Raw genomic sequence first — 23,586 nt, 5'->3', positions numbered from 1 at the left:
ACAATTGGACAACCATCACCAAAATCAATCTGATAATTTCATCATCCTGCCAAAAAAGGCACTATTCCTTAGGGGCCTGAAATCTCCCTCCCCCAACACCAGGAAAACACTACTCTACAGTGTTCCATGGGACCTGCCTCCTCTGGGATATGCCACAGACTGGAATTTTTCTTCTTTTAGCACTAGAATCTTACACCACATGGTGTTCTGCATTTGCTTTCCTTCATTCAGGATAACAGTTTTAAGGCTCATCTATGTTGTAGCATGCATTGGTCCTTCGTTCCTTCTTATTCTCAAATACTATTTAATTCATGGATAGATCACACTTGTTTATCCATGTATCACTTGATGGACTCTCAATCCTCACCTTTCCCTCAGTCAACACAGGAACCAGGCACCTGCACCCAGGATCCTGCTGCAGTCAGTGAGGCTGGGCTCAACTGGTACTGTGCTGAAGGCCTGGAGGGACTCCCATTCCCAGGAGACTGCCACATCCACTCTTAGCCCAGGCTCCAGGCCTCAACCCAGCCAGCGTGTTCCTCTCAGGCTTCAGCAGGATGAGGTAGCACTTGGGGAGGAAGAGGCCACCCAGCAGTCCTGCAGTGGAGGCCAAGATGGAGAAGACCTCCACAGCGACGGTGGCCTTGCCCCGTGCACTGTGGTACAGGGGTAGGAAGGCCGTCCAGACGCTGCAGAAGAGCAGCATGCTGAAGGTGAGGAACTTGGTCTCGTTGAAGGCATCCGGCAGGCCCCGGGCCAGGAAGGCCACAGAGAAGGTGCCCACAGCCAGGAGGCCCAGGTAGCCCAGCACACAGGAGAAGGCGACACCAGAGCCCTCCTGGCACAGGAGCACAAGGCGGCCTGCCTCTGAGGCTGTGTCACTGTGTGGGAATGGTGGGGAGGTGCCCAGCCAGATCCCACAGAGGACGACCTGCACCACCAAGGCACCCAGTACCACAAAAGAGGAGGTGCTGGGCCCAAGGCACATGCGGATTCTCTGTCCCGGCCTAGTGACCCTGAAGGCTAGGACCACAGTGAGGGTCTTGGCGAGGACACAGGACACGGCCACAGTGAACACCACAGCAAAGGTGGTCTGGCGGAGGAGGCAGGTGGTGGGTGAGGGGCGGCCAAGGAACAGCAAGGGACTCAGGGCACAGAGGGCCAAGGACACCAGGAGCACGTAGCTGAGGGCCCTGTTGTTGGCCCTGACCACAGGTGTGTCCCGGAACCTCAGGAATACCCCGAGGACCAGGCAGGCCAGGCCGGCCAGCGCCAGCGCCACCGAAGTCAGTGCAAGGCCCAGGGGTTCATCGAAGGCCAGGAAGGTCTCTGTCCTGGGAAGGCAGCGGTCTCTGGCCTGGCTTGGGTACTGCTCCTTGGGACACTGGCGACAGCTCTTCATGTCTGTGGGAGACACAGAACACGTGTTGGGCACACATCTTGCACAACAGCAGCCCTGGAAGGGCTCTTTTTGCACCAGGGCCTCTAGGAAGAGCTCACGTTCTTCCATATCTGTGGGTTATTCTTAGTCACCCCTGAAGTGCGGGTGGCATCAGAGTCAGAGGCAGTAGGAAAAATGCAGGCTCTATATATTTGTGTGGTTTTTAAATAATGTTTTGTTTTCTTTTTATACAAAAGATTGAACCCAAACCCTTTGGGATGAGCTACCTCCACAGCACATTTATTAGATTTTATTTTGTCACAGCATTTCCCTAAGTCACTGTGTTGCCCAGGCTGGGCTGGAAGATTTTGTCCTTGATTTATTACAAATATTTTGGGCTGCTTTATGTCTTGCAAAGCTTATTTGTTGAAGTCTTGATCTCCTGGACACAAGAAGGTGTTTGCAATTGCAGGTAGGAAAACTGGACATGAGGTAATTAAGGTTCAATGAGGTCACTGGTTTGGGCCTAATCCAACATGCCTGGAATCCTCTGAAGGAGAAGGAATTGGGACCCTGGGAAGACACAAGGGGACACAGTGAGAAGGTGGTCACCTACAAATCCATGAGAGAGGACTCGAGAATCCCATCCTGCTGACACAAAGACTTCTACCTCCAAAGCTGGGAGGAAATGCATTTCTCCGGCATAAGGACCCCAGGCCGTGGGATTTCTTACCACACACCTACTGGAGTGGATATCACACAAAGAGAAAGCAGAAGAGATGAGCTGCTCAAGGACCTCACCAAGCTGTCCATGGACAGGAAGTTAAACCAAGCCTGAGGGTTAGAATGTGGGGACCTGGGCAGGGCCAGGGGCTCTAGAGCAGAACACTCTGTGGCAGGACAGGCAGAGAGGAGAATGCCCACAAAGCGAGGATTTCATGGGACACCTTCCCCACCATGGCTGTCCAGGGCGTGCAGTTCAGGACACATGTGCCTGAGAATAAGTGGGAGAGTGGCATGTTAGCCAGGGTCTATGGGAAGTTCCCAGAGAGTGGAGACCCTGCAGCACCCTATGTGAGTGGAGACTCAAGGGCAGCTTGCTCTTGATGCCCAGAAAGCAGCTTCCCACTTACCTCTCTGGTCTGCAAATTGTCCCTCTGGGCAGGGCCGGCACTCGAAGCAGCAGTGGGGGGCTCCCTGTCGAGGCATCTGGCTGGATCCTGGCTCACAGCTGGTGCTGCAGACAGAGCTGGGCACCTGGGCAGAATGTGTAGAGTGACAATAGAGACCCTGCTTGCTCCAAGCCCAGAGATGGCCTCACCTAGCAGAGAGCAGGGTGGTGCCCTCCCTCTACGCTGGAGAGCATGCAAGGGAAAGGTCCTCTCTGCTGTTAGGAGCCAGGCATAGAGGGACCACCCACAAGGGAGTGAGCACCCATCCAGAGGCCCGCCTGACTCCCTGGGGTGGTACCATTCACCAAACCCTGTGCTCAGAGCCCTTCCATTGCTCTTGTGTCCCACATGGGAGCTCAGGTGCTGGGCCCACACCACGTCATACACACACATGAACATGCACACCTTCCCTCCTCACAGTGGGACCTGTGCAACCACGGCTCAGTCTCCTCTGCCCAGGCCCCACCTCCAGGGAGTAGCAGAGCAGGAGTGGCTATGGATAGCGTGTAGTATGGATACCATGGAGAGAAGAATCGGTGCTATGCTCCTCAGAAGAAAATGAAAGCTGCACTTCAGAACCTCAGATAGGCCCGCAAGTCCTGTGAACATACAGCTGTATTCCTGTAGGAAGGAGTCGGGGATGGAACCCCATCTCCTGAGAAAACTCTTAGGCTATAGGGACAGAGCCAGCCCAGCCTGCAGAGGAGGCTACAGGGTGGGTCCTGGGTCAGAACAGCCTTGGGCACCAATGCCAATAATGGGAACATATGTCAGTGAGTCACGGGAGCAGCTTGCTCTGCCTCCCCAGTGCAGCCTGGGACAGTCATGGAGTTAGAGCTCTGACCTCCCAGGTGCCCAGGAGCCTGACCCAGAGACAGAGGTGGAGAAAGCCACTGATGCCTGCTGCTGACCTAATTCACTCAACTAGTGTGGCTTGCTTTCTTTCTTTCTTTCTTTCTTTCTTTCTTTCTTTCTTTCTTTCTTTCTTTCTTCTTTCTTATTTTTCCCCCTCTCTACTGGAAAGTGAACTGAGAGCCTTCCCCCTAAGCAACATCACCAACCATGTTTTTTCATTTCAATTTTGGGACAAGGTTTCACTAAGTTGCCCAGGCTGGTCTTCAACTTGCAATTCTCTGGCCTTAGTTTTATGAGAAGCTGGAATGCAAGGTGTGCACCACCATACCCACATCAAGGGTTTTAGTTTTGATGGTGAGTAAATACCTTTCCCCCCTCACAGAAGAGTCCACTATGCACAAACAGCATAGCTGAGCTACTACTGGCCAGATTTATATCCACATCCACTTCATGCCTCCAACAGAAACAAGAACTTCAGGCCTGAGTTTCCTCAACTCCAAGGCCCAGGCCTGGGTCCATCTGTGCACCCAGAAGACTTACCTGGACACCAGCCTTCAAGTGAATCATCATCCTGTCCCCCAAAGAGGGATGAGGCTCCATTGTGCCAATGTGGACAAAGTGGAAGTGGCCCTCGGGGCTCTGCTGCCCTTGGATAACATCAAATTTTGTCACCAAGTCTCCATTGGCATCAAACATGATGTGGGTCCCATCAGGGGTCTGGAAGCACACCTTCCTGAGGGGGTGAAGGAGCTGGGGAAGGAGGGAGACATGTAGTCTGGCCAGGGCCCTGGCTCAGGGACAGATGCTTGACCTCCAGGCAGCACCAACTGGCCCATGAGCCCGTGGGGCACCGGGGCCAGAAAATGTTCCACCTTTCAGTTGTAGAATTAAAAGGAAATTTTAAAAGCGAGCCACATGTAGTAATGAATCAGATCACCCTTATCATTATAAGGCAGTCATCAGTTAAATTTTCCGCATCTGTTCCATGAAGTCAGGAACCCAGGACTGTCATGGCTGCTCTGTTCCATGCAGAGCCTCCTGTCCCACTCAGAGTTCAATGCATCCTCAGGCGTGGCATCCACAGAGGGCTCTGCCCTCTGTGCTCCTGATCCCAGCCCAGCCGCTGCCTTCAGCCCAGCTGCAGCCCTGCCTGGGCTCTTCTTGGAAGGCCTTGGCAGGGGCTGCTCCTGGGCCACCACTCTCCTCCCGTGGCAGTGGCTTCCTGTGCAGGCTGGATCTCAGATGCATCCTCCTTGAGATCTAACCTGGGCTCTCCACTCATTCCCACCCCTCATCCACCCCACAGCGTGCAGACATCATGTCCTTGTGATTGGTAATCTCTGCCCTGCCCTACAGCCAGGTGCCCTCATTGTCCATTTACCCAGAGCCACGTGTTCTTATCCCCCAACCGGTAGGTACCCCTTAATCAGGGTGGAGGTCACAACAGTGTCCCCTTCCTGCCTCAGCCTCCACTATAGGCCAGCAGCATTTTCCCAACAGATATCTTGCCACTCCAGGCAGAGGATGTCCACCTGTGCAGTAAGTAGGTGGAAAAGATGCCCTTTGGAACCTCCCTATCCTCCCACCCATCAGATGGCAGCATGTCAGCATCAGCAGACATCTCACAATGAAGGGGAAGGCTAAAAATCTAAGCCTTAAACAGAATGCAGCAAATCATCAAGAAGATTATACACTATGACCAAGTAGGATTCATCATGGGGACGCAGGAATGGTTCAACACATGCAAATGAATAAATATAATTCACCATATTAACAGAACCAAAGACACAACCACATGATCATCTCAATACATACAGAAAAAGCATTTGACAAAGTCCAATAACCATTCGTGATAAAAACCCTAGAGAAAATTAGGACAGATGGTCCTTATTTCCATCTAATAAAAGCCTTCCATGACAAACTAACAGCCAACAATATACTTAACGGTCAAAAACTCCAAGCTTTCACTCTAAAATCAGGGACAAGATAAAGATGTCCACTATCACCACTCTTATTCAGTATAGTCCTGGAAACATTAGCTGGAACAATTAGACAAGAGAAAGAAATAAAAGGAATAAGGGTAAGAAAGGAAGAACTTAAATTAATCATTATCTGCTGAGGACATGGTACAGACACATGTAAGACCCCAAGAACTCCACCAAAAGACTTCTAGATCTAATAATCAAATTATGTAGCATGTCTGGACACAAAGTCAGCCCTAAAAAATCAATAGCCTCTTTAATAAATGGTGCTGGAAAAACTGGCTTTCCACATGCTGAAGATTAAACCTAGCCCCATATCTTTCACCATGCACTAAACTAAAATTGAAATGGATCAATGAGCTAAATATTAAAACAGAAACACTAAATCTGCTGCAGAGAGAATAGGTGGAACTCTTGAAGGAACTGGTGTAAGCAAAGACTTTATGACCAAACCCCTATCGCACAGGAAATATGACAAAGAATCCACAGCTAGAATCTCATCTTATTAAAAACCTTTTGCACAGCAAAAGAAACCACCAATAGAGTGAAGAGACAACCCAGAGAGTGGGGAAAAATTTTGCCAGATGTTCCTCAGACAAATGAATACATAAAGAACTCAAAAAATCAACCCCCCCAAATTTAAAGACCCAATACAAAAACAGGCATCTGAAATGAATAGACACTTCTGAGATGAAGAAGTAGAAACTACAAATAAAGATATGGAAAAATGTTCAACATCACTGGTCATTTGAGAGATACAAATTAAAAGAACACTAAGATTTCATCTCACTCTAGGAGGAATGACTATTATAAAAAAAATCAACCAATAACAAATGCTGGTGGGGCTGTGGGTAGAAAGAAACACTTTTCCACTGTTGGTGAGAGTGTAGACTGGTGCAACCACTGTGGAAATCAATGTGGAGATTCCTCAAAATACTAACACTAGAGTTTCTATTTGATGCAGCTATTCCTCTTCTTGGTATCTTTCCAAAAGAATTAAAAACATCATATCACAGGGATATATGCACACTCATGTTTATAGCAGCATAGTTTGTTATAGCTAATTCTTGGAAGCAGCCCAAGTACCCATCAGCTGATGAGTGGAAAAAGATGTGTACTCCATACCATGGAATACTATTCAGCCACAAAGAAGGGTAAACTTGAGACATTTATAAATAAATGATTGCGTCTTGAGAGCATGTTTTTAAATGAAATAAATCACGCATACATAGTTAAATATGGCATGGTTTCTCTGGTATGAGAAAACAAAAGAAAAATAAGAACCAAAATGTATAATAGGTCTTGGGAAATAGGAAGAAAATGTTCAAGTGGGAAAGGGAACAAGGAAAGGAAGAGGGGTAAAGGAAGGGACAAGAAAAGGAAGGAAAATAGAAGGAAAAACTGGGAACAAAGCTTTAATAAATAAGGGGGTGAGGAGGAATTGAAGGGAGGGGAGGCGATTGGGGAAAAAAGAAGAGTCATGATATATTATGCACAGGTACAAATACCCTATGATCAATATGATCATCATATATATCTAAAGTGTACAATAAAATTAATTTAAAATGTATACTATGAAAAAACCTGCTAACATTTTATGGAATTGCATCAAATCCATGGATCAATTTGAGGGGAATGACATCCTAACCATATTGACTCTTCCAATCTCTGAAATGTTGCTCTTATATGTCTCTATGTAGATAGGTCTTTTAAAATTTTTCATGGTAGTATTCTGTAGTTTTCAATCATAGAAGTCTTGGATGTCTTTAAATAATTTTGTTCCTGGATATTTGAAGTTATCCTGTGATATTATAAGTAGTAATTTTAACATATTTATTTCCTAATTGATTTTTCCTCCTATATAAAAACTTAATTTTCCTACTTATCTTGCATCCATCTTTGCTGAATTCAACTTGCCCATTCTAGAAATTTATCTGTAGAGTTAATGGCATTTTAGAACCACACAACCATATCATCTGTGAATAAAGAGCAGTTTCCTCTTCTTTTTCAAAAAATAAAAAATATAAATCAAAGCCTTACAGACACTTGTGCTGCTTTCCCTAGGCCAGCAGCCTGCTTTCCAGTGCCATGTGGGCCCCCAGTCACTGGGTTCTTTAGAAAGAACTCAGAGAAGGCCCTGCCTGTGAGCCTTCCTCTCAGAACACCTACGAAAGCTCCAGTGAAGCATCACCTGGGGACACTGGCTTGGAGAGTCACAGGGACAGCCCTGAGAGGACTGGACCAGGAGGTAAGGGACACATAGGCATGGCTATCTGTGGTGGGGAGGCCTCCAGGTTGTGGAATATTCCTGGAGAGAGCAGCTTAGCAGGGGCCTCTCTCCATAACTGAGGTCAAGGTGGGCCAGGCAACAGCTGTGCACACAGTCTTGGTCTCTAGAGGGGAAAGGGAACAAGTGACCCTTGACACAGCCAAGAGAATGAGAAGGCCTGGGCAACTTAGAGACTTACCCAGACTCCATCTCAAATGAAATGAAAATTGAGCTGTGGGCCTAGAGCCTTAGGAGTACACCCCTGGGCTAAATGCACTGTGCTATAAAAAGACTCATTGGAGGGCTGGGGATTTAGCTCAGTGGTTCCAGTGCCTGCCTTGAAAGCGCAAGGTCCTGAGTTTGATCCCTGGTACCAAAAAAGAAAAGAAAAGAAAAAGACTCATTGGTACTAGGATATCTCATACATATGAGACACGCACTAAAAGCTATTTGCTAATTATCTTAAATTCAAATATGGGCCATGTATTTATCATAAATCAATTATTGGTCACAAAAACTCAAATTTGGGACACTAGCCAAGAAAATCTGTTCATGGAAGATCTGAAATTCGAATTTCAGGAGGCACCCAGTCTATGCTAAATGAAGCCACCCCATAGGAATGGAATGCACCTGAGCTCACACAGCCAGTATGGCTTTGACACTCTTGGTCCAGTGTTCCTGCCAGATCCCTCTGGGCTGCAGGCACAGGTGTCTACCTGACAGGTGCCATCACTGGGCACCTCAGCAGTTGTACTGAGAGTGTTGTGGCTCCTCCCTTCCCTGTGACCCTGCTCACCTGCCAGGGCTGGAAGTGCCTAGAATCTTCACATGCCTTATCTCCCTGCTCACAAGACACCAGGTCATGCAGGGCACAGGCAATGCTGTAGACGGCTGGGTATGCAGCATCCACTCTACTCACATCCTGGAAAGGAAACTCATGGCCTCTCAGACTCTCACTGCCTGAGCAGAGCTGCACATCCCTCGCCACAGTGTCATTACCATGTGGCCACCTGCACCCAAAGGTGGCCTCCCAGAACCTCCTCAGGAACATGTCCTCAGGGGTCCGGCTGGGGTGCAGGTGGGCAAAGAACTCGGGGAGTCCATGTGCATGGCTACTGTGCAGCTTAAGACCAAATGCACCCTGCAGAATCCAGGAGGCACCTGGTGTGGCCAGGGCAATCACTGTGTGCAGGAGGCCCTCGCTGACCCAGACCTGGCCAAGGACACGGATGCCTACCAGCCTCCGCAGGATGAGTTGAATATTGGAGTTACTCAGGAAGACCAAGACCCCTGTGGCTGTGCTCTGCTCCATCTTCTGCACAATGGCATCAATCTTCTCAGTGGACTAAAGGGAAGGGACATGCAGGTGGAACTCGATGCAAACACCTGCCTTACCCAGCTCCTGGGTGGCCAGAGTGCCGGCCTGGTGCCCAAAGTCATCATCCTGGGCCAGAATGCCTACCCAGGACCATCTCAAGTGTCGCACTAGCTGGGTGACAACATAGGAGGACGTGAGGTCACTGGCACGGGTGCGCAGGAAGGATGGGAACTGGGTCTTGTCACTGAGGCTGGGTAGTGTGGATGCATAGCTGACCTGTAGGGAGGGCCAGGGCACAGAAAAAAGACCAGGACTCAGAAACAGGCTGATCACAGTTCTAAATGAGGAATAAGGGCACAGCAAGGACGGAATGAGAGAGGCCAGCTCCCCTGAATGGCCCAGACATTTTCCCAGACGTGTCCCTCTAAGGACCACATGCCTTGTCCATCCTGAGTTCTAGCAGAGGGATGGACATTCACTTCAGCCATCACAGAAAGTAGACACCATGGTCCCTTAAGAATCACAAGGGCAAGATACAGACCACAAGTTTGAATGAAAACCAAAATTCACCACTGTGCTGCCTGCAGAGACACACTTTCGCTGAAGGTGAAAGGATGGAAAACCATGTTCTCTGCAGCCAAAGCCCCAAAGTGAGCAGGAGTAGCTACTCCAATCCCTGACTGAGTGGACTTCAAACTACAACTGCTCACAAAGGCCAAAAGAGGTTACCACAGAGTCAGGAGTGGTGGCACAGCCTATGATCCCAGCACTCAGGAGGCTGACACAGGAGCACTGCTACAAATTCAAGGTCAACCTGGCCTACACAGTGAGTTCAAGGCCAGTCTGAACTAGAAGACCTCCTCTCACCACAAAATAAAACAAAGGAAAATAATATGTCATTGTATTAAAAAAAATCCATACATATTGTTAACGAGAGCAATTCACAGAGACATGTAACAGTTGTAAATATTAATGTACTAAATATCCATGACACAATTTCTTAAAGCAAAAACTACTTGACACTCAAGGACAGATAGACACCATTACAATCATAATGGGGAATTTTAATATCCCCATTCACAAATAGACAAGTCAAACAGATGAAATATCAATAAAAAAATCAGAGTTGAACCACACCAGTGAACAAATGGATTTAACAGATACCAGCAGAATATTTCATTCAACAGCAGAATACACATTATTGCCAACACCCATAGAACTTTCTTCAAAATAGAATGTCTCAGGGCAGGGGATTTAGCTCTGTGGTTCCACTGCCTGCCTCGCAAGCACAAGGTCCCAAGTTCAATATCCAGTACCAATAAATAAATAAATAAATAAATAAATAAATAGAGTGTCTCAGACCATACAGTATGTCTGAATAGATACAAAGGAATCTGAATAATCTCTTACATTCTATCAGATCATAATGGGATTAAAGTAGAAATCAACAGCGAAAGAAATCACAAAAACTAAACAATCACATGGAGACTAGGGCCGGGGATTTAGCTCAGTGGTTCTGGCACCTGCCTCGAAAGTGCAAGGTCCCGAGTTTGATCCCCGGTACCAAAAAAAAAAAAAATTGTATTAATTAATTTAATTCACATGGAGATTATATCATACATTCTTGCAAAGTAATAATCAAAGGGTCAGAGAAGAAATCATGGAAGAAGTTTAAAAATTTCTGGAAACAGGTAACAATTTAAATATAATGTATCAAAACCTCTGATACACAATGAAAACAGTTCTAAGAAGGAAGTTTATACTTCTGAGTGCTGACTGAGAAAAACTAGGTGATCCCAAATAAGTCACCTAATGATATATCTCAAGGTACTGGAAAAATAAGAAAAATCCATGCCCCAAAATTGTAACAAGAAATACATATTAAAGATCCAGGTTGAAAATCAATGAAATTAAGAATACAAAAATACAAATGATCAATTTATGAATGAGTTGAGAGTTGCCAAACTTACCCAAAGGGGGAAGAGAAAGACCCACATCAATGCAATTAGAAATAAATAAGAGCTCAGTACCAAAAAAAGAAAGAAAGAAATAAGAGAAAGCCATCAGAGATGCCACTGAAATCCAGTAATTATAAAAAACTATTTTGAAAATTTATATTTCTACCAATTGGAGAACCTGGAAATAAAGGATGAAACCTACATACATGTTACTTATCAAAAAAGAACCAAGAAAATATAAAAATCCTGAGGGGACCAGGCAAAGAGAGAAGACAAGCAAAGAAATTGGTGCAGTAATAAATATTCTACTTACTAAACAAAGCCCAAGACCTGACAGATTTGGCCACTGAATTAAATTAGAGCTTCAAAGAACAACTAAGGCCCATATTCCTAAACTCTTCCATGAAACTGAAAGGGAAGAAACATTGGCAACTCACTCCTTGAAGCCAGCATCACCCTGAAAAATTGGACAAAAACTCAACACCACACACAACACTGACAAACTACCTTAGTCAACCAATATCCTTCTCCAACCTTGATGCAAAAATCCACAACAACATGCTAGCAAATAGAATGAAAATCATGAAAAATATCATGTGTCATGACCATATATTAACAGGAAAGAATTAAAATGATCTTATAGCTAATAAATTCAGCAAAGTGGCAGGACACAAATTCAATGCACAAAAATGAATATCATTTATATACAATAATGAACTCAAGGAGAAAGAAATTAGAAAAACAATCCCATTTGTGGTACCATAAAAATTCAATCCTGATAATCAACATAACCTAGGAGATAATAGACCTCTATTTTGAAATTATAGTATTCTGAATAAAGAGATTGAGGAGAACACTAGCAAACGGAAAGATGGCAGACCTAATATTCACATTAGCCATATTACCAAAAGTGATATGTAGATTTATTGCTGATACTACAAAAATACCATCAACATTCTTTGAAGAACTAAAGAAAAAATCATAAAATTTATATGAAACCAGAAGAGGCCAGAATAGCCAAACTAATCCTGAACAAAAAGAGCAAAGTTGGAGGCATTACAATCCCAAAGGTCAGGTTGTACAATGAAGCTCTAGTAATGAAAACAAAGCTTCATGAGACTGGCACAAAACTGAAAATGTAGAACAATGGAATATAATAGAAAACATAGAAACAACCTCAGTCCATTCAGCCATCTGCTTTTTTATAAAAGGACTAAAAGTATACACTGGAGAAGCGCTTCCCCTGCTCTCTGCTTCCTGGATAATATGAGTTGAGAAGCGCTCACCTGATATACCCTTCCAATATGATGTTTCTGCCTTGAAGCCAGCTGAGCATGGACTGAAATCTCTAAAACAAATATATTGGGGAGACTTCTGGGGAGATGGCAGAGTGGTGAACAGCAGAGAAATAGCCTCTCTGAGATTTGGTGTCCAGATGCTGGAATATAGCTATGCATGGAAGAGAAGAAGGAGGGAAGTGGGTCCCCAGTATCCAGCAAGGATAAGTGAAAATTGAAGCCCACAGGGAGAATTAAGAGAGAGACCTCAACACAGAAGAAGGAGGTGGTAAGGGGTGCTTTCTCCTTGAGCCTTAATTCACTGTGTGGGAGGGGCAGCTCAAAGCTGCAGTTGCATAGTAGCTACTGGCAACCCTAGAGGCCTCTACAGAGAAACACACTACTAGAGCGGAGCAGTGGACACAGCAGATTGCAGAGGCTGTTGAGTTATTCAGGTTCAGACACCTCTCAGGAGACGGCAATCCACTGGTAACCATCTTGAAGAGGGGCCAACTAATGTTGGAGCTCAGAGCAGCTGCCATCCGGCTCCATCTAGCAGCTCCATCTAGTGGCTCTCAGTATTAGGGTGGGGCAGAACGAAGTTCAAAATAGCAGGAAATCAAGGAGCAGAATCCAAGCCAACAGGGAACCAAGTTCAAGTTGGCAGGAGGCAGCAGGGTGTTGCAGGCTGAACAAATTGTGTTCCAGCTTCACAGCCAGAACCATTCTGAACTTCAGTGGAACTAAAGTTCCAACCTGCTGGGATTATCCACTACCCTACCATAAATCTACAGCTGGCTTGCTGGGATTAATCAATATGGATCTGGGCTCTGTTTGCCCACACTGTCTATCAGTGACAGCAGAGACATGCCCTTAAATGGTCATTTTTTTCTTTTCTTCTTTTTGTGTTGATTCGTTTTCATTTTTCCGATTATTTGTTCTTGTTTTTATATGAGTGTGAACATTGTTTCTACTTTTTTGGTGTTGTTTGGTTCTGTTCTTGTCTTAATTTCTTCCTTCTCTCCTTCCCTCCTATTTTCTTCATCAGTTCACATACTCTTCATCCTCCAGCCTTGCTTCTAATATCTTCCTCTTCTTTGGCTTCTCTATTTTCCCCCCAACCCCTTTAAAATTTTATTCCCTGAGTGTAAAATCAACATATTGAGGCATATTTACTGTATACAATTTTCTGGTTCATTTCAGATTTTGTTATATAACCGCAAATATACTTCATACGGTTAAAGGTGACAAATTAATACTTACCACAGTTTGTCATTTTCTAGGCTATGTTTGATGCTACTGTTATTGCTCATTGTACTACTTTAGCCAAGGTGACTTAATTAGTCTAATCAGTTGTTCTTCCTCATATGCCAAGACTGAGATTGTCTAAGGGTCATAAATAATACTATAGGCCAGAGCCAAAGAACCAAGGTCTAGGCCAAATAGCCAGTAATTTCTCATACCCAACAAATTGAAGAAGTGGGATCTGTAAACAGACTTAAAATCCAAAAGCCAGCTACACCTGGAAGACATCTCTGAGAAGCAGTCATTTCCTCAGGGTTCTCAATACTAGCAACAAAGCTACTTGCCATAAGCAATCTACAAGCATCAACTTCAGGACTTAAACTTAAAACAAAAAAAGAAAGAAAGAAAATGAGAAGACATTTAGGCAAGATTCAACCCAAACTTTCAGGTCATCAAAGACAAACCCAGGGGGCAATGAGGTGGAACAATTCAAAATCTACCCATCTAGACTCTCTGAAGTGGTAATAGAGGAAGTAACAAAGCAGCTAAATGAGGCTCTAGAAAAAAAATTAAATCAGAAATAATTTTTCAGATAACTACACAGATGGTGACCATAATAAAAGATATGGTTATGGGCCAGGGATTTAGCTCAGTGGCTCCGCCACCTGCCCTGTAAGCACAAGGACCCAAGTTCAATTCCACTGTACCAAAAAAATAAAAGACATCGTTATGACTCTAGAGCAGATACAGACAAAAAAAAAGAGGAGCTTAGGAAAATGGTGGAAACTGTGAACGCCCAACATAGGAAAGAAATGGAACCCATGAAACAGATTCAAACATATATCTAAGAGATTAAAAATTCCATTCAAAGTATATACAGCAGAATGAGCCAATATGAAGGGAGGGAAAGGGAATGGGAAAAAAAAGGAAGATATACCATGGACAGCTACAAATTTCCTACAATAAATGCTATCATTATGTACATTTAAAATGTATCAATAAAAAGAGTTTGTACCAATATGGGGAAAAGTTTTTGGTCCAGCTCAGAAAAAAAGGACAATACAAGAGTATCCTCCTGGGCCTGAAGAGAAGGACTCAGAGGAGACACTGACATTGTGCTCTGCTACTTGAGCCAGAAGGGTTTTCATTCACTTATTCAGAATTATATTAATGTTTGTAGCATACATAAAATAAAACAAAATGGAAAAAAAACATGAATTAGAGAGGGGAGGATAGGTTGGGGTAGTAAATATGATTAAAAGATAGACATATGTTCCAATTCCTCACAATGCTTATAATTATATAATTTATATGTATCACAAACATACACCAATAATAAAAATAATTATAGAATAAGAAAAAAGTTTATCTCCCCGTTTAAAATGGTATGAGATTTCTAGTTGCTAAGTGGCATCTCCAGACTTGTAAAACCCTTATGAGTTTCTTTCGTACATCATAGGTCCCTAGATAGAAAGCTCTTAGGGTGATATTTTCAATAAAGCCCAGCTGTCGTATATGACTTCCTTCTTTTGCCTTTTTGATCTGTTGATGCAATGGAACCTGGTGCATGTTGCCTGATAGGAAAGATTTCTGTGCGACTGTCAGGGATGCCTAGACTAGTCATGACAGAAAGTGGGGCAGGTTGCACATGCAGTGTGACCTCGCTTAGGGACAGCGTAGGCCTGAGAAAAGCGACCTGACTTCTGCCCTGACCCCTGGTCGAGATGCTCTGATTATGCTGCCTGACCTCAGGGACCTAAATGGGACTCATATTTTCTCTCCCTTTTTTCTTTTTTTCTTTCTCTCTTCATCTCTTTCCAAAAGTACCCAAGGTGGATATTGAAGGCATACAGTGCATTTTAAGTGATTATGGAGAGTTTAATATCTCTTCCAGAAATGTCTCCTTTAGGTTATATTTTATGAACTTGGGGACAATTTAAGATGGAGGATCTTTGAAGGTTAGTTTTTCTCCAAGTGTAGGTAAAGAGTAAAAAGATAAGACCTCAAACTTGGTTTTATAATAAAGACAAAAAGCGAAGAAAGATCCCATCTAACAATCTACAGTCCTTCTCTCTTTCTCTTTTCTGACTCCTATTGGTTATGTGTATAGGGTTAACTATCAAGAAAAAAGTACTCAGAATAGTTTAAAATGTTAAAGAAAATAGTTACAATTTATTTTGGTTTTTTGGGGGGTTTTTGGTACCGGGGAGCGAAGTCGGGTCCTTGCGCTTGTGCAGCAGGTGGCAAAACCACTGAGCTAAATCCCGGCCCTACTTTGTTTTTTTCAAAGGAGTGCTAATTGATACATATTAGGGAAAGTTCTCACTGACTACCTATTTATAGTTATGAACTGAAAATTAAGAAAAAATCAGATTATTATAATTCACCATAGCCAGTGTATCTAAAATGTACTCTAGGGTCAGGGATTTAGCTCGGTGGTGCCATGGCCTGCCTCGCAAGCACAAGGTCCTGAGTTCTATCCCTGGTACCAATAAATAAATAAATAAAATGGCAGTGGTCCCACCACCTGTCTCGCAAGCTAAAGGACCTGAGTTCAATCCCTGGTACCAAAATATACATATATATATATTGGACTCTGATTTAACATAATTTTTTTTTATCCTACATGTCTTTTCTGTCTGCTTGCTTATCTATGTCTTTAACAATTGGTTAAAGTGCCTGTGTCTGCTTCATTTAAAAAACATTTTTGAGCTCATATCAATTTCGGTTTTTTTGCCCTTACAAATATCTGGCTGTTAGGGCCTTCCATAAGAAAACAGTTATACAGACAACAAAGGTTAACAAACTCGCAGCATTAGAGGGTAAAAACTTCTACACTACTGTCTTACATAAAACTTTCAAATAAGAAACTTAAAGTTGGATAGCATAAAGGTTATATGACTTAGGTTAATGTGTATGTTAACTTTCAGATGTATATTATCCTCCAAAAGTTCTTTAGAAGTTGGCTTATAGATAAATGGACACTTATGATATTAGCTCAAATACTTTTGTTCACACGGCTTGACTCTGAGCTAATTTAAGTTGGTGTTAAGAGAAGAGTAAAGATGTCTTTAAAGTTAGTGATATGTTCTTCACAGTTGGTCAGTTTGTTACCCAATAAAAACATATATCTTTAATAAATTTGTTTTATACATGCAATGTCCAATGCAATGTTCTCTGGGTATAATAATATCAGATTTTTGTAGTTAAGATTATATAGATGTATATCCTATGAATATTAACTAGGCTATACTTTGCTTCTGATAAGTAATCTGAAGTAATTGTTAAATAAGTACAAGTAAAAATGGAAGTAATGCTTGTACATGTTTATAATAATATCTCAGTCATCAAGTGATGGATATAAATTCTAATACTCTTGCCTTTTTAAGGTTTATAAAAAGATAAAGAATATTTGGTCATTTAATATGTTTTTATGAATTGTTTATATATAAAAGAGTCAGGTTGCTTTACTAGGTTTACTAAGAGTTAAATAATATAATTTCATTTTTAATATATAATGTAAAAAATATATACAAAGTTTGCCCCAAACATACATGCACACTTCAGCAGTTTGCTGTACTGATAAACGTCTGGAAGCTAGTGGCCACAACTTTGAATACCTCTTTTTTAAAATTAATTTTATTGGTACATTTAAGGTATACAATATAATGACATTCCTCATTGGAAATTTGCACCTTTACATAATCTCTCTTGGTTCTTATTTTTTCCCCATTCCTCTGCCCTCCCTTCAACCCCTGGACCTCTTGTAATTGTAGAAGCCAAAGGTAACTTGTATTAATCTCATGATGTCTCAATAAATTTAGTACTAATACATTTATACAAGTTTTTCTTTTTTTGATTATATGTTTTTGGTAGACTCTGTATATTTAATATAATTTCATACTAAAGCATTATTTTTAAAATTTCCCCTAAGTGAGAGCCCATTTCGCCTGGGAAACTAGAAAACACAACTCTGCTTTGTGTAAAACAGCAGCTACCTGAACCAATTTGCTTCAGTTTTCTCTGCTGCAGGGGAGCCCTCTGGTCCTCCCACACTCCCACTGGGCCACGCCTTGACAGATGGTACTAAAATTTATTATGATATGTAATTAATTTGGCTATAATTCAAAAATTAAAGTTTCCTATGTCTAAACTAAAGTTTTCTTAAAATATTAAAACGCTCTTAGTTAAACTTACAAAACCTGGATTAAAAAATAAAAGTTTTGGGCCAGGGATTTAGCTCAGTGGTTCCACTGCCTTCCTCGCAAGCACAAGGTCCCGAGTTCGAGCCCCAGTACCAAAAAAAAAGTTTTGAGTTTTATTAAAACAATGTCTTATGTTTTACATTGCTAGGTTTTGTCTTAAGAAAACAAGTTTTAAGAGTTAAAAATTATTAAAATGTTGCCTTATTAGAAAATTTTTTCAATAGTCAGTTTATAACTGTTAAATGAGCAGTTATCTTAGATTAAAAGACCCTACACATTGGGCCGGGGATTTAGCTCAGTGGCTTCGCCGCCTGCTGTGCAAGCGCAAGGACCTGAGTTTGATCCCCGGTACCAAAAAAAAAAAAAAAAAGACCCTATACATATGTACCTCAGTTCACTAACACTTTTGTGTTTGGCAAAATGTTGTTTTTGTTTGCAAACTCTGCATTAGGTGGCAAACATAACTATGGGCATCTTTCCCACATAAACACAAACATAGCCAACTTTTCCAAAATTGTAAAACAAATTAAGTTCATAGACCAAGACAGATAGATATAGATATAGATCAGGTATGGATCTTGGTCCATGAACTTAATTATATATATAATAATTATATATATGACGAGAGATGTATATATCTGAAGAAAAATTATGGGCTGGGGATTTAGCTCAGTGGTTCCAGAGCCTGCCTCACAAGCATAAGGTCCCAAGTTCGATCCCCAGTACTAAAAAAAAAGAAAAAGAAAAAAGAAAAATTATGCTCTAAGTCTAAGCTTTAATGTTAAAAGATTACAGAGTTAAGACTATATAAGTTTAATGCATACAAAATGACCAATAGGAGTTCTCTTTGATACAATATAGACCATATATAGATCTTAAACATAGAAAATGATCAAAATTTTTAACATTTCCTAAAACCTGGTACTGCCATTCAAAATGCGATCTTCATTTACAGGATTTGACTAAAGACGCATTCAGCTATTGAATAAATGAGATACATACTAGGCTTGGTGGCACACACCTATAATCCCAGTACTCAGAGGGCTGAGGCATGAGAATCGCTGAGAGTTCGAGGCAAGCCTGGGCTACATAGTGAGTTCAAGTCCATTCTAAACTACAAATCAAAATTCAGTCTCAAAAAAGCCAAAATAAATAAGCAAACATAAATAAATAAATGACACACACATGTGCATTGGGAAATAAGTCTATTTGTGATCAGCAACACTGTTCCCTAAGATCTAGAAACCCTAAAGGTGCTCTTTGACTCATGTCAGTGCAGTTATACTATGTAAGTCTGTTAAAGGAATCTAAATTTTGCCTAAGAGTATAAGCTAAGTGAATATATGCAATAGATTTTTAAATAGCGTTGATGCTAATTATTACTAGCCTCTCAGAATATTAAATGCATTTATGTTCCTCAAGTCCTCTAAAACACAAAATTTAGTAGAACACCTTATCACACTAGTGTTCTCAATAGTTACATGTCCCTAAGTACTAAACATTACAGACAGCAACATGCTAATATTTAAAAATTAGGCCTTAGTCACCTACGACATACTTCTTGGGGGGGGGGCGCGGTTTACTGGAAATTGAACTCAGGACCTTCCACTTGCCACACAAACAGGGTGCTGCTGAGCTACATCCCTGGCCTCTATGACATATTTCTCTAAACAAGTACATTCTACTTTAAAAGACACTTTATTTTTAAAAAGTAACTAATTTAGATGAGACTGTATATCACTTAAAATTTTGTAACTGGATAAATGTAACCCATTGGTAAATTTCTGTAGACTAAAATGGAAAATCAAATTATTCTTTTAGAGAAAATAACAAGAATCTAATAGTTCTAGTATAATAAAGTCATCATAAGTATTATGCTAAAATGCTGTGTTATGTTTGCTCTTGATTTTAAATTTTCCTTGCAAAACTTTCTAACTGGTAATATTCTATCGGAATATAACTTCTACAAGACAACCTAAACAGTATGTTTAGATAGTAGGCCATCACCTTCAGTTCAGATAGAACATGATGCAGACTCCTAATGCTAATGCTGACTCTGATTCACAGAAGAAGTAGCTGTTATCTGGTCATTTTTCATATTTCAAAGTGCCCCAATTCAGATATGATTATAATACTTAAAACCTACTGTTCCTTCATCACCTTCACTGCTGCTGTAACTGATCTTTTGGGTGTTCAAAAACAGGCTTGGAGAACAAAGATAAGACAGATTACTGAGCTAAAAGGACAGCCAATATTGTGGCCTTTGCCCTCCGAGATCAGCCAGGACCCAGGGCATGATGGGATTCCTATGAAAGGAGCCCAGAACTCTGGTGAATCACCGAACTTCCTGAGCAGGGAGATTGTTGGACCCCAGAGGACAAAAGTCAACCAGAGCACAATGTGTAAAATAGAGGCTACAAAAGAGAGAAATGTTCCCCATGCTGCTAAGGGAAGCTGTGTGGTCAGGCAAGTCTGTGACCCATTTTGACAGATGACACCAATGGTAGAAGCCAAAGCTGGATGAGCTAAGAGGCTCCTCACATCACTCCAAAAGCAACCTCTCAGGAGCCTGATTTGAACTTGACAAACACATAGAGAGATTTTTATTAACACAGGTCTTATTTTGACTTAGTCTTAAATACTCAGCAGGAAAATATGAGAGAGAGAGAGAGAGAATAAAAAGCTGAGCTGTATATAAAAATGGGCTCCAAACACTACACCAACTTCTACACTTACAATTTAACGCAATGAGAAATTTTGATTCCCAGGCCCACTAGCTCAGAGGTGGCGAACCTCTGGAACACATTATTTGTTTTCTTTTAAGGAAAAAAAATATGTTAACGTATGAGTTATTTTTTTCTAAACTAAAACTTCAGTATTCAGGTTTAATTGCAGTGTTGGCACTTTGCAGAAATAAGTGGGGTTTGGGTTGCAGTTTGGGCTCTCTTCTCTAAAATGTTCACCACCACTGCACTAGCTATTCCAAGAATGTGTTCTTTAGCCTCTCTTATTATATTCCCATTGTTTTATCTTAATGTAATTTCAAGTACCTCTTCAAGGCAAAGATTTAACTTCTAATATAGCTGTGCCTATAGAATAAAAATGGCGATGTATTCTAGTTACTACAATTTGTTAACTTTGTGCTATAAACTAAATTTCTGTTATCTACTTCAGACTTTCTGTTTATATTATCTAGAGCCAATCTTTACAAAACACCTTCAGGTCTACGAAAGAGAGGCTAGATACAGATTCTAACACCTATGATTAAAAAAATTAATGACTCAATTGTAACAATAACAGAGATATCTGTTTAATATATTTCTTCATCATTGTTATAATGAAAAAATTTTAATTGATGGTTTTAACAAACAGGAAGAGTGCCCATGCTCTTAAACTCCACCTGTTTTATTAGGGTAAACACCTCAAAATAAATAAAGGTTAATATTAAAGATAAAAGGTTTCTGCCAAATTCTACTGAACTCTACCATTTTTAGAGCCACTATTTTTCAATATTCTACCTTTTATTTCTGGCCCAGGATTGCTTAGCAATGTTATAAAATTAAGCATAAATATCAATTACTTGCCAATGTCTCTGTCTTCTTTTCCAAACTATCAAAAGATGACAGTTTCATCAAACAACAAAACCTGTCATCCTTTGTCTCCTTTTGATCAGTTATGGTGAGACTTTGGGTCCCTGGCTGGGCAAGATCAATGCTCCTCTTCCGACTGAGGTAATTATAAGAAAATGGACCCTTGGCCCTTCCGCACCCTTCATAATGAAGGATAAAAGTCTGAGGGGCAGAAAACATTGTAGAATATAAGAAATAACATATATAAAAAGGAGACAAGGAGAATCATAACTAAAAATTGTACTTTGAGGAACACTACACCTTCCACTACAGAGTGGTAGTTACCCAAGGTGATCCATACCGGCATTCCTTTCAGGCTCCTTTTCTTCCAGTGCCATCACACCCCAAATTCCTCAGCAATACTCTATGTCCATAAACCGGCTTAAGAAAATAAAGAACAGGAATCTGATCCTCAGTTAAAGGAACAGGTTGAAAGAATGGAAGGAATGTTTAAATTAACTGTCTTTAAAACCCATGGACTCATACCTGTAAATAGGCTGGTACTCATCTGGAGGATGGACCAAATTTCCTGGTATTTCCAACCCCCAAGAGCAGCATAAATATTCTCACCTCTTGAAAATGATGCACCTCTCTCTCTTGAGGGCCTGCACCATATTTCTTTGAGCATGTACATTTGAAGTTCTACCTAATAAAAGGCTGCCTGTGTCTCTTACTGACTATTCCTGGAAATTCCTTTTTGAGGATGGGAGGTTGTGAACCTGCAAATATTTTCTAAAAATAGGTGAGTTACATTCCTTATCTCAGCTTTGAGAACCTCCACAAACACTGTCAGGGGATAGTGGAATAATCTGCTGCCTGGATTTAAGCCCCAGCTCCAAATCCAGCTCCAGCTCCTCCTGAAGGGTGAGCTGGGACAGTAACTGAGTTTAATCCAAACCCTTCTGCTCACCCATGTGGTGGGATCCAAGGTCTCCCATCACAAGGTGCTGTGGAGGAGAGCAGAGTGGGTGGAATGTGACAGCAGGGAGCTGCCCAGAGCAGAGCAGCTCAGGGTCACCATCCCCTCAGGCTCGCTGCCATCCTCCCTGGTTGCAGAGGGACAGGGCTGGGGAGGACTCACCTGGGGAAACTTGTAGAGCCCCAGCAGCCTGGCCATGGCCACAGACAGAGCCGAGCGTGTGTCCCCCACCAAGGCAACCCGGGGTGGACCAAACTGGCACACATAGTTGGGGACAGGATCCTCCTGGCCAGTGAGGAAGGACAGGGTCTCATGCAGGGCCCTGTGAACAGAGTCCCCGGAGTTGCGGATGGAGAAGCCCAGAGTCAGGTTGGGCAGCAGGCAGGTGCTCCTGTTGATCTCCTCGACAGCAAAGACGAAGCTCTGGGCCACCCGGTAGCCCCAGCTGGACACACTGAGGAGAGAAGCGCAATGTCACAGTGGGCAGAGGGCAGCTGGGGCAGGTGGGCACAATCAGTGATGTCTGTGCGCATGCCACACACAGGACAGGTGACGACATGCATCCCCACAGAACCTGTACACAGATGTGTTTGGCAGCTTCATTCAGAAGAGACACAGAGGTTGGGGACATGATTGATGGTACCAGAAACAGGGATATAGTGTCAGTGGGGCAGGAGAGATAAGTGTCAGTCCAGCGTACAGCATGGGTGATTGTACTGCGTGAGAATTGATGCATATTTCAAATGGTGCATGTGTGTAATACCAGCACTCCATGTGGCTGAGGTAAGAGGGTTTCAGGTTCCAGCCCATGGTGGACAACTTAATGGCTTAGAGACAACCTGTGCCAGAATTTAGAGATGGAAGGAGATTTTTGTGATTGTAGCACAGAGCAAATCCCTGGATTCAGTCTCTGGGGAGGAAGGTATGTTACAATACCAGTGATGGTCACAGTGGAACAATGCAAATCTCATTGGTTTTAGGTGGGAATGCTGGGGTGATTTTGGCAACATTTTAGCAGAGTTAAACACACACACACACACACACACACACACACACATTGTTCACAAAAGAACAGTCATTTGGACCCACAGGACAGAAATGGACAAAGGGAAAACAGGCCAAGAGGCGCCCCGGCCACAGTTCAGAAAGAGGTGCATGAACCCACATTTACTCAGTAAGTGAAATACCTACCTCTCACCTGGCACTGTTCTCAGCACCAGAGGTGTAAAGAGACAAGAATCAGTGCCCAAGCCTGGACCAAAAAGCTCACACAGATACCAGGACCAGGCCAGTGAACAATGCAGCACCAGAGGTGATGGGAGGACCAGGCAGAGCCCCGGTTCTGGGATCAGCCCCATCACTGCATTGCGCATCCA

The 23,586-nt window shown here is 42.4% G+C and overlaps 1 protein-coding gene across 1 annotated transcript; it reads right to left on the bottom strand.

The window, feature by feature from the left end:
* LOC101712838 (vomeronasal type-2 receptor 26-like) lies at positions 1-22,619 on the bottom strand. The gene is given in 5 exon segments (XM_013066174.3): positions 1-1,404; positions 2,515-2,638; positions 3,949-4,158; positions 8,456-9,253; positions 22,373-22,619. Coding segments are annotated over 5 exon segments (2,136 nt in total). The 5' UTR covers positions 22,409-22,619; the 3' UTR covers positions 1-436.
* Positions 22,620-23,586: the final 967 nt, after the last annotated feature.

The sequence above is a fragment of the Heterocephalus glaber genome, unplaced genomic scaffold, assembly GCF_053883595.1.
Source record: "Heterocephalus glaber isolate CG9 unplaced genomic scaffold, H.glaber_assembly_v1.0 deba00001745, whole genome shotgun sequence".
Lineage (NCBI taxonomy): Eukaryota > Metazoa > Chordata > Mammalia > Rodentia > Bathyergidae > Heterocephalus > Heterocephalus glaber.
This window is presented reverse-complemented; position numbering and strand designations above follow the sequence as displayed.